The sequence below is a fragment of the Sinohyriopsis cumingii genome, chromosome 4 (assembly GCF_028554795.1).
Source record: "Sinohyriopsis cumingii isolate HCF-2022 chromosome 4, ASM2855479v2, whole genome shotgun sequence".
Taxonomy (NCBI): Eukaryota; Metazoa; Mollusca; class Bivalvia; order Unionida; family Unionidae; genus Sinohyriopsis; species Sinohyriopsis cumingii.
This window is the reverse complement of record NC_142964.1, coordinates 83859068-83876731: the sequence shown is the minus strand read 5'-3', so window position 1 is coordinate 83876731 and position 17664 is coordinate 83859068. Positions and strand designations below refer to the sequence as shown.

Sequence of the window (17664 nt, the reverse complement as noted above, 5' to 3'; positions counted from 1 at the left end):
ACTATATTTCCTGATTTTATTACTACATTGACTTATTGTTCATATTTCAATTTCAATTTGCAAAAATACTAAGACAAATAGTCTGATACCCTAGTTTTGTACATCAATTTTAAATATTTTAAATATGTGATTAATAGTGTAATGTTTAATCTTCAATATCTTAATACAAAATCAAAGCATATTTTTTCACCTACTAGTTGAATAATCATGTACTTAGAAAAAAGCCATCAGAAGAATGACTGATCCCCCACAAACTCAAACTGTCCATAGCTATTATATTTTTCCATGCTATTCAGCTGGAAGATTGGGCATCTGTTTAACAAATATTGGTATCATAAGCCTTGACCTTATATTTCTAGGCCTCCTTTGATGAAAACTGGGTCCATGTAAGTTAAGTTGTGTGGAAGAAAACAGGAATGACCTTTCACATCCAATGACCTCAATTTCTGATCCATGAATTGCAAACTCAACAGGAAGCTCTCCTTTCTAAAAAAAATAATGCAACTATGCAGCTGAAAAAAAATTTAGTACAGGAAACTTGAGAAAAGTGAACTTATATGGAATCCAAAATGACAATTTTAGCTCCAGTGACCTTGATCTTTGACCCTTAGGCCTGAGAAGCATTAGTGACATACCTCTGCCAAAGTGCAGTCTGATGAAAACCGAATTCAGCAAACAACTTATCAAGTGGAAACCAATAAACGTTCAATGTCAGCTCATGCGTCCTTCACTTTTCACCTCTTAGTTTTAAAATCAATAGTGATCTGCCCCTGCCCAAGGGTAGTCTATGAAGCTTGATGAAACAATTTTACCATAGAAACTAGCCTTCTCATGCAGAAAGGAAAATCACATTATTTCGGTTCCAGTGACCTTGCCCCAAAATCATCAGGCTTCCGCCAATACCAATGGGTAAGGCATATGAGACTTAAGAAAAAAAGCCCAGGAAACTAGTGTTATGTTGTAGAAACCACCTTCTTTACATACAGATGGATGGGTGGACGATGCTAAATGCCACACTCTAAATACAGAGACTGACAGACAGACAGACAGACAGACAGAAAACCAGGTTCAATAGTTATGAAACTGTTTGACCATAGAAAATGAACTTAGAATTATGTATGTAGGTACTTAGGTAGGTGTGTATATGGTTTATATCTGTATATGGTTTACATAGGTATATGGTTTACATAGATATATGGTTTATATAGGTATCTGGTTTATATAGGTATATGGTTTAACACTGCATCAGAACAATCCTGGTTATATAGCACTAAGTAAGTTTAGGCATCCCAAAAACAATATACAAAACAAAGTTAATGATTGGTAAAATCTTTAAAATTTTATATTAGCCAAATTTTAAAACAAATCCAATACCTTCTCATCATGAATAGAATCAGGTGGTGTATATGATGTTCAAAAGGTTGCTTCCATTTATCGCCTCTTACAGCAAGCTGGGGAATGTATCAGGCTTAATCCTCATACCAGCAGGGGGAAATCTCCAAATTTTGAAACCATACTTAAGAAACTTCTTACATCAATTAAAATGGACATTTGGGTCAAGTAAGCAATAATTAACTAATTCAGAAATTTTAATAATGGTTGATTTATTTTCATAAATTTATTATTATTATTATTTTTATTTTTATTATTATTATTATTATTATTATTATTATGTTCCAATACTGTGTTCAATCCTTTTAATTAATATGGGACCAGATAACTTTGCATCTATGGATTCAGTATTTGATAACCTCTTACCGCTTCTGGCTGGAGGAGGAAATTTGTCTATGATGACACACTTAGCTAGTTGTAGGATTTTGATCCATTCTTCAGCAAACTTGTCATTTTTCGACACCACAGATACTCGCACATTCAGAAGAGGCTGTGTGCCTGTTTTGCTACTAAATTTACAAAGAGAAGAAAGGAATATGAAAAAATCAGTCATAAGTAAAATAAGCAATCAGGGCTTAGTAATCTTGGAGTAAATGTTAAACTACAGTTTTTCTCATATGTACAGAACCTCTTTAATCCTGTTTGGGATTTTCATTCAAGGACTTCTTGTATAAAAAAGGTACAATGACAGAAATTTGAATTATGAATAAAAGCTAGCAAGTCAGTGGAGACTGTATACAAGCATCTTTCCACATAGGAAAAACTAGCAAGAGTACCACAAAAATTGCCAATCATGTGAACTTTTCTACTATAGAGTGTGACCTCTGAGCTAAGGACTTTACTACAAGGTGTGGACACGGGTAACATTTCTTACAAAATATCTTAAGGTCTTAAAAAATGACAGCATATGTAAGGAAACAGACCACTGACTTGCATTATTCTGTTGTGACCTTGACAATGAGGCAGAAAGTATAATTATGAATGGGTGAGACAATGTAAAGTACTGAGAAATAACAGCCTAAAGTTTCATTAAAATATCTTGATTAAAAAATTATACACCAATACATGGACAGGTGTCACTTTCCCTTGTCATGGGGGCAATAGATATGGAGAAGAACAAACTATCTATGATATTTACATGGGCAAAGTTGTTGTGATTAAAATATCTTTAGTGGTTTAACAGTATCCTTCAGATAAGGATACAAGTCAGAGTTATATTTTCCCTAGTCATGACCTTGATCTTGAGGCAGAGGGTAAGGCCATGGTGCGTAACACAAGTAGTGATTACATATGCTTGGGCAAATTTTCATTAACATATCTTGTGTGGTTTAATAGTCAAGGACACAAGTAACATAATTATATTTTCCATTCCCATGGTCTTGACCTTCAAGTGGGGGTAAGGCTATAGCCTTAAAGACCATCTAGTTATGACAGATGAATGGGCAATGCTTCATTAAAATACTGGTATCTGTCAACTTAAGTGATTTTAATTTGCACAAATTTCACATTTTATTTCATATGAATTTGTTTTTAATTATATTTCTTTTTAGTGAAGACTGAAATATAATCAAAGTTTTGGTCTAAAACCCCCAAAATAGGATTCATAAATGGCTTAGATGGATGGTATTAAAGTTAATCAAATAACATATTTTTCAATGAAAATTAAAGGCAGTAAAACCAAAAAATATAAAGTTACGTGATTTCAAGTTACACAAACACTCTTGGGAACAGAACTATTGCCTAAGTCGGGGGTTAGCTGTTATCTTTCATGGCTCAAAATTTATACTCTGGACAGGCATGCAAGTCACACAATCACATTTTCTTTTGCCATGACCTTGACCTTGGTGCATGATACAAGTTTGGCAAAGTTCTTCAAATTGTCTTGGGTGGTTCAAAAGTTACAATCCACTGCAAGGATAAAAGCAAGAATTACATTTTCCCTTGGTGTGACCTTGACCTTGAGAACGGAGACAAGGCCACAATATGCAACACATCCAGGTATGATATATATCTTCAGTAGTTCAAAGTTCAAACAAGAATACATGTCACAGAATTACAATGATCTCATGTTAAGGCAAGGGCATGGTTACAATACACAATCGAGTAATGATATGTACATGTGCAAAGTTTCCTGAAAATATCTCCAACCATTACAAAGTTATGGGGCAAGACAAGCATATGTTAAAAGACTGATGGACAAAGACATAAAATAAAGCACCTGACTAAAGACAGTGCATCATTTGCATAAAGACCCACAAGCCAAGCTGCTTTCTGTCAAATTTGGTTCAACACTGTTCAGTACCTTTTGAAGAAAAAAATGGTAATTAGAATGTTTCATTAAAATATCTTCATAGGTTCCCTTGAGGCAGACAGTATGGTTACAGTATGCAATATATCATCTTATCATGATATGTAGGTGGATAAGGTTTCATTAAAACATCTTCATAGGTTTCCTTGAGGGAGACAGTATGGTTACAGTATGCAATATATCATCTAATCATGATATGTAGGTGGATAAGGTTTCATTAAAATATCTTCATAGGTTTCCTTGAGGCAGACAGTATGGTTACAGTATGCAATATATCATCTAATCATGATATGTAGGTGGATAAAGTTTATTAAAATATCTTAGGTGGTTCAAAAGTTACACTCCAGACAAGGATACAAGTCACAGAATTAAGTTTCCTCTTGCAATGGGGGCCCCAGGGGGCCAAATAGCTCTAACCCTTACAGATCACCTACATCTCATCTCTGTCCATGTAGGTTTGAGTCTTGGCATGGCCAATGTGGGTATGTGAGAAAGCTTGCTTGTAGCTTCCCATGGGTTGGTGGTTCTTCCCTGGCTTCTCTTCCACCAAATGTACAGGCTGCAATGTATAGCTTAAAATGTGCTGAAAAATGCAGTTAAATCCACAAAACAAACCCAAACCCTTGCCATGACCTTAATGCAGGTGGTATGAGTATGGTATGCAACACACTATCTTGTCATGTTATATGCCTGGCAAAGTTTCATTAAAATATCTTAGGTGGTTAAAAACATATAATCCAAACAAGGATAAAAGTAATGGTATTACATTTTCCTTTGTTGTCACCTTGAACTGTAGGCAGGTGGCCTGGGTATACAAAATCCAACATCTAGTCATGATATTTACTTGGCTAAAGTTTCTTACAAATATCTTCAGTGGTTCAAAAATTATTTAAACAAGATACAATTCACAGACTTACACTGGACTTGCATTGTCTAATAATGGTATAAACATATGCAAAGTTTCCTGAAACTCTATACAGCCAGTTACAGGCAAGGCAAGCAAATGTTAACATACAGACAAAGATAACATAATGCACCTGCATCATTTCCAGACTTTTAAAAAAAATATGTGTTTATCAATGGTAGCCGTAGTTGAAGATGGATCTACATCATTGGTACAAAAAGTCTGTTAAAACATTTTTGTTTTTAAAGAAAATATTAATGGTTTTATTTTAAGTAGCAACAGACTTGTTTGATTACAAATTAGCATCAGCTGTATAAACTTTAAAAAAAAGCCCTTCATGCCAGAATGTTTTCTGTAATATTTGGTCAAATTGTGTTGGGTGAGTTTTGAGAAAACATATGGAAGGTTTTTCTATGGTTCATAAGAGCAGACATATTTGAATGCAAATCAGCATAATTTTTATCAAATCTGGTTTATTTCTCCTGAGCAGTTTCTGATAAGTTTTTTTCTATTTTTTTGTAATGGTGGTTTGGCGTAATTTGCATAAATTGTGAAAGCCCTATTAAGCCAGGATTAGTCCTGTACTAACTGGCTAAATGTTCTCAAGTGTTTGTTGTGATGAAGGCCGTCTTTGCTAAGTTTCATAGTAATCCATAAAAAATGCGGGTGAGTGGGGGTTGGAGTTGTGATAAAAAGATTGTTCCAGATGGAAGGATAGATGTATTGATGGACATCAGTTAGTAGCTGCAACTGTAATAACATGGATTTTCTGTAAAAAAAATTAAAAGTTAAATTTTAAAAATAAAATGAGAGAATGCAATTACTTCTAGTGATTTGTTTTTGAATGTAAGATCATGTCTCATCCCTGCCCAGCACTTCACACTGAAGGTATCTGAATGTCAAGTTTGGTCTGGTTAGACTCGAGCACTTGTAGAGTTACCCTGTCTACAAGTGTGACCAATGTATTGCCAGCAAAAAACAAAACAAAGCCAGTATATCTCTCATCTAAATATATATGCAAGATGGATTGACTGCAAAAAGCCAAGATAGCTCTCTTCTAAATATGCATGTGAGATGAACTGAAAGCAAAAAACCAGTATAGCTCTCATCTAAATATGCATGCGAGATGGACTGACTGCAAAAAGCCAATATAGCTCTCATCCAAATATGCATGCAAGATGCACTGACTGCAAAAAAACCAGTGCAGCTCTCATCTAAATATGCATGCGAGATGGACTGACTGCAAAAAACCAGTATGGCTCTCATCTAAATATGCATGTGAGATGAACTGACAGCAAAAAAACCAGTATAGCTCTCATCCAAATATGCATGCAAGATGGATTGACTGCAAAAAACCAGTATAGCTCTCATCCAAATATGCATGTGAGATGGACTGACTGCAAAAAACCAGTATAGCTTTCATCTAAATATGCATGCGAGATGGATTGACTGCAAAAAGACAGTATATATCTCATTTAAATATGCATGTGAGATGGACTGAAAGCAAAAAAACCAGTATAGCTCTCATCTAAATATGCATGCAAGATGGACTGACAGCAAAAACCCAGTATAGCTCTCATCCAAATATGCATGCAAGATGGACCGACTGCAAAAAACCAGTATAGCTCTCATCCAAATATGCATGTGAGATGGACTGACTGCAAAAAACCAGTATAACTCTCATCTAAATATGCATGCGAGATGGATTGTCTGCAAAAAAAACAGTATAGCTCTCATCCAAATATGCATGTGAGATGGACTGACTGCAAAAAACCAGTATAGCTCTCATCTAAATATGCATGCGAGATGGATTGACTGCAAAAAGCCAGTATATATCTCATCTAAATATGAATGCAAGATGGACTGACTGCAAACAACCAATAAATCTCTCATCTAAATATGCATGCAAGATGGACTGACAGCAAAAAACCAGTACAGCTCTCATCTAAATAAGCATGCGAGATGGACTGACTGCAAAAAAACAGTATATCATGCAAACATTCAAAGTTTTATTTCGCTACTTTCAGTGTGTATTTTTACAATATTGTGCAAACAAGTTTTATTTTATCAAAAAAAACAAAAAACTTTTAAAAAATCTTAGCAACAAAAAATGAGTATTGAAAAAAGAAAAAATTCTTATAATGGGTTATAAATTAAATCAGGTGATACACATATGACTATAATATGCACTCCTATTGCCAAACAAACAACACAAAACCAATATCTCTCCCTCTCATGGACAACAGACAAATCTACTTGAAACCAGTACATCAAATACTTAGTGTCACTCACCACTCCATAATTCTTTTTTTCTCCAGGCTGATTCCAGCTGGCAGGATGTAATGCCCGTAATCAAGTAACAAACCCTGAAATATGGATTAATAGCATATAATTTAAAATGGGTAAGTTTCTAAAGTTAAAACATTTACCTTGTTTAGGATACCTAAGGTTTGGAGACCTGGAAAATGTAGAAACTTTGGAGACCTGGGAAGAAATATTCATCAACAGTTATAGCATATTATTTATTATATACCCATTTAATCTTACATGGATGATATGTGATTCCATAGCACACACCTAAAACTTATGTATCTCACACCCCAGCCTAGAACTACTCTTACAACTTGAAACTTGTCCACTCATAAAATATCTGGAATGATTTATTACTATACATTTTAAATTATTAAAAAATGTCATGTTTGTAATTTTAATAAATGCAGTCATGTTGGGTGATAATGGTTGCTATTGCCACTGGGGACAAAGGGAGAGTACCTTAATTAGCAACATGTAGTTTATATGCATTTCATGGTAGCTAGGCTTAGAAATTAGAGTTAGTTGACATGGACAACAATATTTTTTTGACAAAATATTTCACAATGAGTTCTCAGATGAAGATGGTTTGCAATGAGAGAGAGAGAGAGAGACAGCGAGAGAGTGAGAGCAGGTACTTTGTTGCTGAAATCTTATATTGAAATTTTATAAATTTCAGACAAAGAAAGGCTTAGTCATGTTGAGATTCAAGGCATGTTTAGAAATGCCCTATGTTTAATTCCCAAGAGATATTCCACAACGCAAATCATCTAAAATACCAAACTTAGCTAAAATCCATTTCAACTTTGGAGTTTTAAAAATATGGTCTGTGGAGTTATATTTTTTAAGGAGCAAGTTTAAGCAGAGGGACTTGCAATTTTCCTATTAAAACTACTGAGATATTAAATTTGTTGAGTAAATCTAGGATAAAACTGAAAAACATTTGTAACACGAATGTAGACATATCTCAGAGAGCAGCAGCTGTTTGCAAATTTTGAACAATTACATCCTGTTACAATGATGTTGAGACTGTTTCATCATTGGGTCACACCGAAAGGAACTGGGTGTTTAGATGTTAAATTCTTGCAACTGTTCAAGAAGAAACTAAAGAGAAGAAAACAGAACAATATTGTGATATTGTTTAGAATTTTCTTGTTAAAATATATCCAAATGAATACTGAAAATCTAGTCCATGTGTTAGAACGAGACCAAATCTTCAATTTGTTAAAAACTTATTCTTAAATTATCACCTTAATTTCAATGCAATAATTTCTTGTATTAAATGAAAGAGAGAGTTTCAATGTACTCATAATACATGAGCTTTCTGTACAAAATTGAATTTATTTACTGTTAGTTTGTGAAATATGATCCGATATTTGCTTGGAAGTGAGTGTCTATTCAATAAGTAGCATGCAAGAAAAAGGGTCACTTACTGGTCCAAAACCTATGTTCCATTGAAGACAAAAGAACATAATAAACGTGCCTGTGATTATATATATAAAATCCATTCCTTTGTCCGATATAACATTTTTTAAAAATTCAAAGCTAAAAGAGTAAATCCATATCTGCAATGCAGACAGACAGAGGATGCAGCTGCATGGGATATCTCAAGGCCTAGCCCAAGTTACATACATGAGAGTTGTAGAATATCTTTCATAAAATGCCAAATGCCTAAAACAAGTAAAAGAAAAGAGTGGGATGCATTGTTGTTGTTGTTGTTGTAGGGTTTAACGCCATTTTTCAGCACAAGATAGGCTATGCATGGCGGCCAGTATTAATGGTGGAGGAAGAACCTGGAAACCCCTGGAAAGAACCACCAACCCACAAGAAGCTACTGGCAAGCTTTCTCACATAACCACATTAGCCAAATCCGAGACTCAAACCGACGCAGACAGAGGTGAGATGTCAGTGATCCGAAATGGTGAGCGCTTTAGACCGCTTGGCCACTCGAGGCCCCCGAGTGGGAAACAACAAGCTTTGTAAATTTCAACAAATACTTTCTTTCCCTAGCATATAAAATGAAAAAAAGTAATAAGAACTAATGGTATTGTGAATTAAATCCCAACTAATCGTAGAATTGCAGACTCGAGTCCTAATGATTAAAGTTATGAATATACTTTAGTGGATATACAAATTATATCCAACAAAGGAGGTGTTGAGTCTCCTGTGGTGGCCTGTGTAGTGGTGATGTGCCATGTGTCTTTAGCTGAATCACAATCATGCAATCAAAGGATAAATCCTTATTCGAAATTCACTATAAATTCAAGTCATTATTCCCAAGAATGTTAATTTTTATGAGCACTTTGTATTTTAGTGAATATATAAAATTCCAGCCAAATGAACTAATGGACACAACAATAATACAATAGATCTTATAGCATGAATCATTATTTTCTATAAAAACAAGATTACATGGTCCTCTACCTGACCACAGGTCACAATTACCATTTTCTAAAAAAAAAAACTAATACCTACTGGAAAGTTTCCTTCTGGAAGGATCATAATATTTACAAAATAAAATCTTAGTTATAATTAGAAGTCTGCTACTAAACTTATAATACATTTTTAGAACCACATTTACTGCTGCAACTGGAATTCTTCTTGCGTTATGCTTGGACATGATCTGTACATTTTGTGTTGCATCAAAAGTTAATGTTCCATAATTTGTGTTATCTTTCTTACATTATCAAGAAAAAACTCATATCACCCTTTTGGGTTTTATCCTAGTTATAGGTAATCTTGGAATTTCTATTTCCTTCAACTCTTTCAGAGCTTCAAGTTCCACCCCCAGATGCTGAGTTTCTGTATTAACACTTTCTGTGCTGTCTTTAATTAGCATCAGATCATCTGACCTTTCCTTTCCTCAATAGGATTCACCAATTTACAAAACTCACAGCTGTTATGCTCCAGAAATTTTCCTCATGATTGATCAACTGATCAATCTGCTATACACTTCAAAGAGAAAATTCATATGGATAGTTTATGCAAAAAGCACATAACATCTCAATCATGCAGGTGCCTATATTCCAACACTAATTCTACCTAAGCAGGGATCAACAGAGATTACTGATGAAAGGAAAAAAAGATGACTTGACAAACCCTTTTTAAAATTGAAAATAATACAGCATTGGGCAAACTGCATGTAATTTCCACAATCTTTCCTGTATTGGGTTTTAGCAGCTATGCGACTCATGATAAACTTGTGAGAAATCTGCAATTGTATGGCCCAGCAGCATCATTGCAGTGAAGCCATTTACATTATTTTCCGATCTTTGTTATTGTTAGGTAAGCTGTTTTTTCTGCAGTATCCATAACTATATCACTATTTTCTGTTATATTCAGTGCATGCTTGGTTGTTTTACAATCCATTGGTCAATGGGATGGACCTAACCAGATGCAGTCATTCTGTTCTTAATTGTTGGGGGAATGGGGGAAGGATGGAAGTGTAATTAGAGTTCATCTTTGAACTCATCCAAAATTTGATAGTACTGTTGCTAAAAATTCTCCAAAGATCTTGTTGAACTTTTCTCAGCACAGAAAATGATCTTTCTGCATCTGCATTGCTGTGATGGGGTGTCAAACATGCAAGAGCCAAGTTATAACGTTATAATGTTTAGGATTGTGCCTGGCATTCATACATAATTACAATAATGGATGGTATTACTATTTCGACAGATGTTGTACACACCTAAATGTTTGCAGTATTTACAAAGAATAAAATGCTCCACCATGCAGCTACACTTCACAGTCAAACCCCATCAACCAGGAGATCCAAAATTTAGTTTTGATGGACTTTGCACTTTGTCAATGGCTCATCCTTCTCTGAATCACAGTTGTGTTTGGACACTCTTCCACACTACCCAGCTAGTAACATAATTTAGTTTTGTATTTTATATGTGAAGTAAAATCCAACAACAAAGAGACATTGCCACTGATCACACACAAAGTGGCATAAACTTTATCATTCAAGGCAATGAAGTGTAATAATTTTGTTTTTTCAACAAGCATGTCTTTGATTTACTACTTCGAACAAAGTAACTTGTTCCACTTAATGTACTTTACCTATGCAAACTAGCATAACATGTAGTCTCATTAAGGATTCTTTCAATAACACCTTGGCAAATGTCAGTCCATTTAGTAATATGTGCAAGGGTAGTTGTTTATCTAAACCAACTTGTCTTTAAATGTTTACTGCTTTTTCTGGTTATAGGCAAATATTGCGGTGATCTCTGTTTTCAATGAGAATTAGCACAAATGTTTACTGTTTATACTGGTTATAGGCATATATTGTGGTGATCTTTCTCTCTCTCTTCAATGTGAATTAGCACAAATGTTTACTGTTTACACTGGTTTTAGGCATATACTCTGGTGATCTCTCTCTTTTCAGAGAGAATTACCATTTGTGATCTTTCTCTCTTTTCAATGAGAATTAGCACAAATTTTTACTGTTAATATTGGTTAAGGGCATATATTGTGGTGATCTCTCTCTTTTTTCAATGAGAATTAGCACAAATGTTTACTGTTTATCCTGGTTATGGGCATATACTGTGGTGATCTTTCTCTTTTTTCAATGAGAATTAGCACAAATGCTTACTGTTTATACTAGTTAAGGGCATCTATTGTATGATCTTTCTCTCTTTCCAATAAGAATTAGCACTAATGTTTACTGTTTATATTGGTTTTAGGCGTATACTCTGGCGATCTCTCTCTCTCTTTTCAATGAGAATTAGCACAAATGTTTACTATTTACACTGGTTAAGGGCATATATTGTGGTGATCTTTCTCTCTTTTCAATGAGAATTAGCACAAATGTTTCCTGTTTATACTGGTTAAGGGCATATGTTGTGGTGATCTTTCTCTCTTTTCAATGAGAATTTGCACAAATGTTTCCTGTTTATATTGGTTAAGAGCATATATTTGTGGTGATCTCTCTCTCTCTCTTTTCAATGAGCATTAAGCACACTCTCTCTCTTTCTCTCTTATTTTAAAACTAAAAGATTGCTCAAAATGGTTTTTTGGAACATCACTGTGCATGACATGTCATATTCTGACTGGTATGTGACAGTGCAAGCTATCCACAAAAGTTATTTTACAAAATTTATATTTCTTTTAGTTACATTGACCTTTGACCCCAAAACTGATAGTCTTTAAACTTACCTCACATGCAACCTATCCACAAAGTTTGGTCCAGATTGGTTATATAGAACTAAAGTTATTGTGCATATTAAACCATTTTTCTTCTTTCAGTCAACAGTTACTTTGACCTTTGACCCCAAAATCAATAGGCTTTTTACTTACCACAAGAGCAATCCATAGTCAGTGACCTAGACCTCTGACCCTAAAATCAACAGGCTTCTTCCTTACTCCAAGCACAAGACATCCACAGTTTGGTAACTGTAGAATGGTGGAGAACTCAGTTTATTATGTAGAAACTAAATGTGACAGATGGATGGACGGACAACATCATAACACAATATAAAGTTACTTTCACTGGCATATAAAACTTGCAGGTTGCTGTGAAAGAAGTCTTGGACAGAGCAGATGATTGAAAATTCGGTCCTGTGATGCAGTAATGAGCTCTCCATACTTCATAATAAAACCAATTCATCCGTTCGGTTAAAACTTAAAGTGGCAGGAACTTGAGACATACTGCATGAAACGGAATCTTGTAATTTGTAGAATTCCTGGTGATATCAAGGTGCCTGCCCAAATCACTAACTACAATGTGCAAAACATTTTTATCAATTAAATTAATTTATTACTACAGTTCTAATCAGGTCTACACAGGTGACAGGTATTACTAAAAAGGTCAATGCAAAGTCACAACTCACCTGTTTACAGGAGTCAATAATCCAAAGGTGAGACACACAAGGCACACCTGCTGCTAGACACTGGAAATACTTTATGGTTCTCTGGTATGTGGATGACAACAGGTAACAATGGCTGCTGCCACACACCTGTAACAGGGCAATGGTGATTAAGTAAAATTACCAATATATTTTTTTTTTAAATCTTAAAGTCTATGAGTCTTGCTGGGATACATATCAGACTTGTAAAATTGACCTTTCATTCTATGACTTGTAATTCACTTGTAATTCACTTAAACCAAATGGCTGTAGTAGGACCACTGGGAGACATATTTCCTGTATTTTCTGTCTATTCTAATTAATTTCATAGACCCTGGAGAAAACAGGTAACAACCAATAACACTGTTTAAGACCTTCAGCGCAGAGATCTTTGTATCATCCTTAAATCAATAGGGTTTTGAATGCATTCTATTAAGGGTCTGTCCAATTTCTTTTGGCCTAAAAAACAATTAAGACAACTGCAAAATAATATGTACTGACCTTTATTCTAATCAAAATATCCATTTCTGAACTCACATCCATCATTAGAATCATTCAATTTAAATGATTAAGACTGACCAAGATTTTCAATGGATTACAACATAAATCTGGTAAGCAGATTTATCATGAAGCCATATATATATATATATGTTTTTCTAGGTTTAATGGTTTAGAGTTTAACTGGTAAATAGTTATGTATTGAATCGCCACATTTTTCAACCCAAACACACCTGGCTAATGAAAAAGGCTGTAATCACCACTGTTTACCTCATATCCTGTTGGTGTGCCTTTTAAAACTAGTCATTAAATGTATGACTTCTTAATTTCTAGTGAAAAAGAAAATCACTTGATAAACAAGTCTTAGAGAAACCAATTTTCTGAGTAAATTTGTTGTTTTTTTTGTTGATAAAAATATTTACCCAATCACAAGATGTTAGAAGTCCTTCCACTTCCTTATAAATCTAGCTCTCCCAAGTGGAAATAAAAACATTTATCATGTCTTTCAGCTTTTTTTATACTTTAAAGTTCTAAAACATCTGCTTACTGAAAAGGAAGTCAGATGAGAATGGTCTCCCTTTGGATAGATGGACTGGTAACAAATCCCATTATTTGTCAGTTACTACAGCAGCAAGTGCACACTATTCCAGGGATGTAACTGCCAGTCTAGGGAGAGAGTGCCAACTTGTGAATAAGTAAGTGTTAAAGAGGAAACATATTTCATTCCAAAATTTGGATTCTTCTTCAAATATACATCTAACATATTTAAAATGACCCCAGGATTAAAAATGACCTTGATAAATGCCATGGGTTTCAAGATTGTATTGTAGGAAAATTTTGAATTCTACCGTAGGACCGTTATAAACACAGAACATCACATTCCACAGATTACAGTCACAATGCACATGTAGTCCTGGGCCTGAAATGGGTAATGTTACAAGTGAAACAAAAAAGGAATGCAAACAGAATACAGATACAAATGAGCACAAAATGACTAGAAATGAAATGTAGAAGGAATACAAATTAAATTATGAATTCAATATGAAGGAAACCGAAAATTAAAATGCATAATGTAGAAAACAGAGTAGTGAATGCTAAATGAAAATTAAATGAAACACAAATGCAAATAGAAGATGAATTTGAAAGTCCATTTAACATATTTCACACACAGCTGGCAATTTTTGACTTTTTTGAACTTGTATCAGTACTAAATTTACTTGAACAAAATGGAGCTGGAGGAATCAGGGGTAATTCCCTCACTTAAATATATACCCTGCTTCTGCTGTACCACACCCATACCCCATCATAGAAATTCTATTTTCCAAAAAAGGGCATAACCTTTGTAAAATAGTTTGAGAACAATGACTGGTCAACATGCATGTCTTCTGAACAAAATAATTACTAAGTTTTATAACAATCTACTATACACTGTAAGAGTAGTTGCTTTCACAAAATACTGTCATATACTCTACTATACACTGTAAGAGTAGTTGCTTTTACACAATACTGTCATATACTCTACTATAGACTGTAAGAGTAGTTGCTTTCACAAAATACTGTCATATACTCTACTATACACTGTAAGAGTAGTTGCTTTCACAAAATACTGTCATATACTCTACTATACACTGTAAGAGTAGTTGCTTTCACAAAATACTGTCATATACTCTACTATACACTGTAAGAGTAGTTGCTTTCACAAAATACTGTCATATACTCTACTATACACTGTACAAGTAGTTGCTTTTACACAATACTGTCATATACTCTACTATACACTGTAAGAGTAGTTGCTTTTACAAGATGCTGTCGTATACTCTACTATACACTGTAACAGTTGCTTTTACAAGACACTGTCATATACTCTACTATACACTGTAAGAGTAGTTGCTTTTACACAATACTGTCATACACTCTACTATACACTGTAAGAGTAGTTGCTTTTACACAATACTGTCATATACTCTACTATACACTGTAAGAGTAGTTGCTTTTACACAATACTGTCATATACTCTACTATAGACTGTAAGAGTAGTTGCTTTCACAAAATACTGTCATATACTCTACTATACACTGTAAGAGTAGTTGCTTTCACAAAATACTGTCATATACTCTACTATACACTGTAAGAGTAGTTGCTTTCACAAAATACTGTCATATACTCTACTATACACTGTAAGAGTAGTTGCTTTCACAAAATACTGTCATATACTCTACTATACACTGTACAAGTAGTTGCTTTTACACAATACTGTCATATACTCTACTATACACTGTAAGAGTAGTTGCTTTTACAAGATGCTGTCGTATACTCTACTATACACTGTAACAGTTGCTTTTACAAGACACTGTCATATACTCTACTATACACTGTAAGAGTAGTTGCTTTTACACAATACTGTCATACACTCTACTATACACTGTAAGAGTAGTTGCTTTTACACAATACTGTCATATACTCTACTATACACTGTAAGAGTAGTTGCTTTTACAAGATGCTGTCGTATACTCTACTATACACTGTACAAGTAGTTGCTTTTACACAATACTGTCATATACTCTACTATACACTGTAAGAGTAGTTGCTTTTACAAGATGCTGTCGTATACTCTACTATACACTGTAAGAGTAGTTGCTTTTACACAATACTGTCATACACTCTACTATACACTGTAAGAGTAGTTGCTTTTACACAATACTGTCATATACTCAACTATACACTGTAAGAGTAGTTGCTTTTACAAGATGCTGTCATATACTCTACTATACACTGTAAGAGTAGTTGCTTTTACAAGACACTGTCATATATTCTACTATACACTGTAAGAGTTGATGCTTTCACATAATACTGACATATACTACATCCAACTGTCAGTCACCTGTAGCAATAACTTTTACACACGTCAAGGGATGAACAAAATTTTTCAATATACACATTTCTAAATAACGACCATAGCACAGTGGAACCCTGCTATAATGTGATAATTGGGTCCAAAAAATTGGATTGTGTTAAAAGTGGGGTCGCATTAATGTGGGGTTTTAAAGTATTTTACTTTTTTTTCAGAGAACAGTGCATTGGCACATGTACGTTTATTCATGTCGAATGTATATCATGAATAGAGTATCAACACCATTTACTATCGTGCTGTTGTGGAATGCAGTTCATCCATAATGCATGTAATTCATTGAAAAATTGCACACAGATTTAAAATATTCAATAATTTTGTCACAGATCATTGTGTCTGAATTCAACGTTTAATATATAGCATGAAGAGTATTACACCGTTTATTTACCGTCTGATATTGTACCATCATCACATGCAGTTAATCCAAAATACATGTAATTCCATTGCCAAAACTGCATACATCTTCAAACTATTCAGTATTTTTGTCACAGAACAATAAGTGTCTGAATTCAATGGGGAAAAATAACAGCAAAATTAGGTTAAGAAAGACAAAGCACATGTACAGTTCATCATGTTCCAGGATCTATAAACAGTGTCTGTACAAATTTCATACTGCTAAAATTTACTGTCAACTGATTGTGTCTAATAACACCGCCAAGCCCAACAAACACGTTGGCTGCTTTCGTTTTTTGATGTTTATTAAATTGTGAGAATTTTTTATCAACCACTGCATTGTCTGCTGCTTGGTTATGTATGCAGTTAAAGAAGAAACACATGTTGGCTAATATTTGAGCAGCGATTGTATACACAATTAATTGAAGACAATCACAAAGATGGCTTACTGACTTTACTCATGGATCAGTAATAAGTAACATTTCTGATAATGTTTATTTTGGCATAACACTTCAAGAACCTGGTGAAATTGTTAAATTTCAGAAGCGACACCACGACTGTATTATATTCGAATTCATACGTGAACTCTTACCCCAAATGATAATAAACATTTTACACACTATTTCTCGTACTTTAAAAAATATTTTTCCTGTTATGAGAAAAATACATGTACACGTATTTAAAATTTCAGAAACCATGCCACGATCGTATTATATTCAAATTCATACACGATCTCTTCCCCAAAATGATAATAAATTTTGTATACATTATTTCACGTACTCTGAATTAAAAAAATTTGATGTGCGAATGAATATATGAAATTTCGGGTGCCATGCCACAACTGCATTATATCTGAATTCACATTATCGAGGGGCGTGTTATAGTGGGGTCGCACTGTATGTACCAAGTTTCACAGCAATCCATATAAAAATGCAAGACAAGTTAAGTTCACAAGATTCTATATTACATTGCATCAAGCTGTAGGATGAAGGCAACAATTCCATCAAACTCTCCGTAAGCATAGTGATCTATCAACATGCGAATCTTCAGGTGATGATTATAATATTTACCAAATCTCCTGGTAATCCATCAAAATATGTGAAAC

General features: G+C 34.2%; 1 protein-coding gene across 2 annotated transcripts in view; it reads right to left on the bottom strand.

Moving 5' to 3' along the window:
- LOC149801567 (TP53-binding protein 1-like) overlaps positions 1–17664 on the bottom strand; it is a 78706-nt gene that overhangs the window by 12038 nt on the left and 49004 nt on the right. For both annotated transcript variants that reach the window (XM_089955789.1, XM_089955790.1), the window contains exons 13-15: positions 12746–12871; positions 6897–6970; positions 1759–1901 (exon numbers count right to left, since the gene is read on the bottom strand). In XM_089955789.1, coding sequence (XP_089811915.1) covers positions 1759–1901; positions 6897–6970; positions 12746–12871 — 343 coding nt within the window. The remainder of the gene's footprint in view (positions 1–1758; positions 1902–6896; positions 6971–12745; positions 12872–17664) is intronic.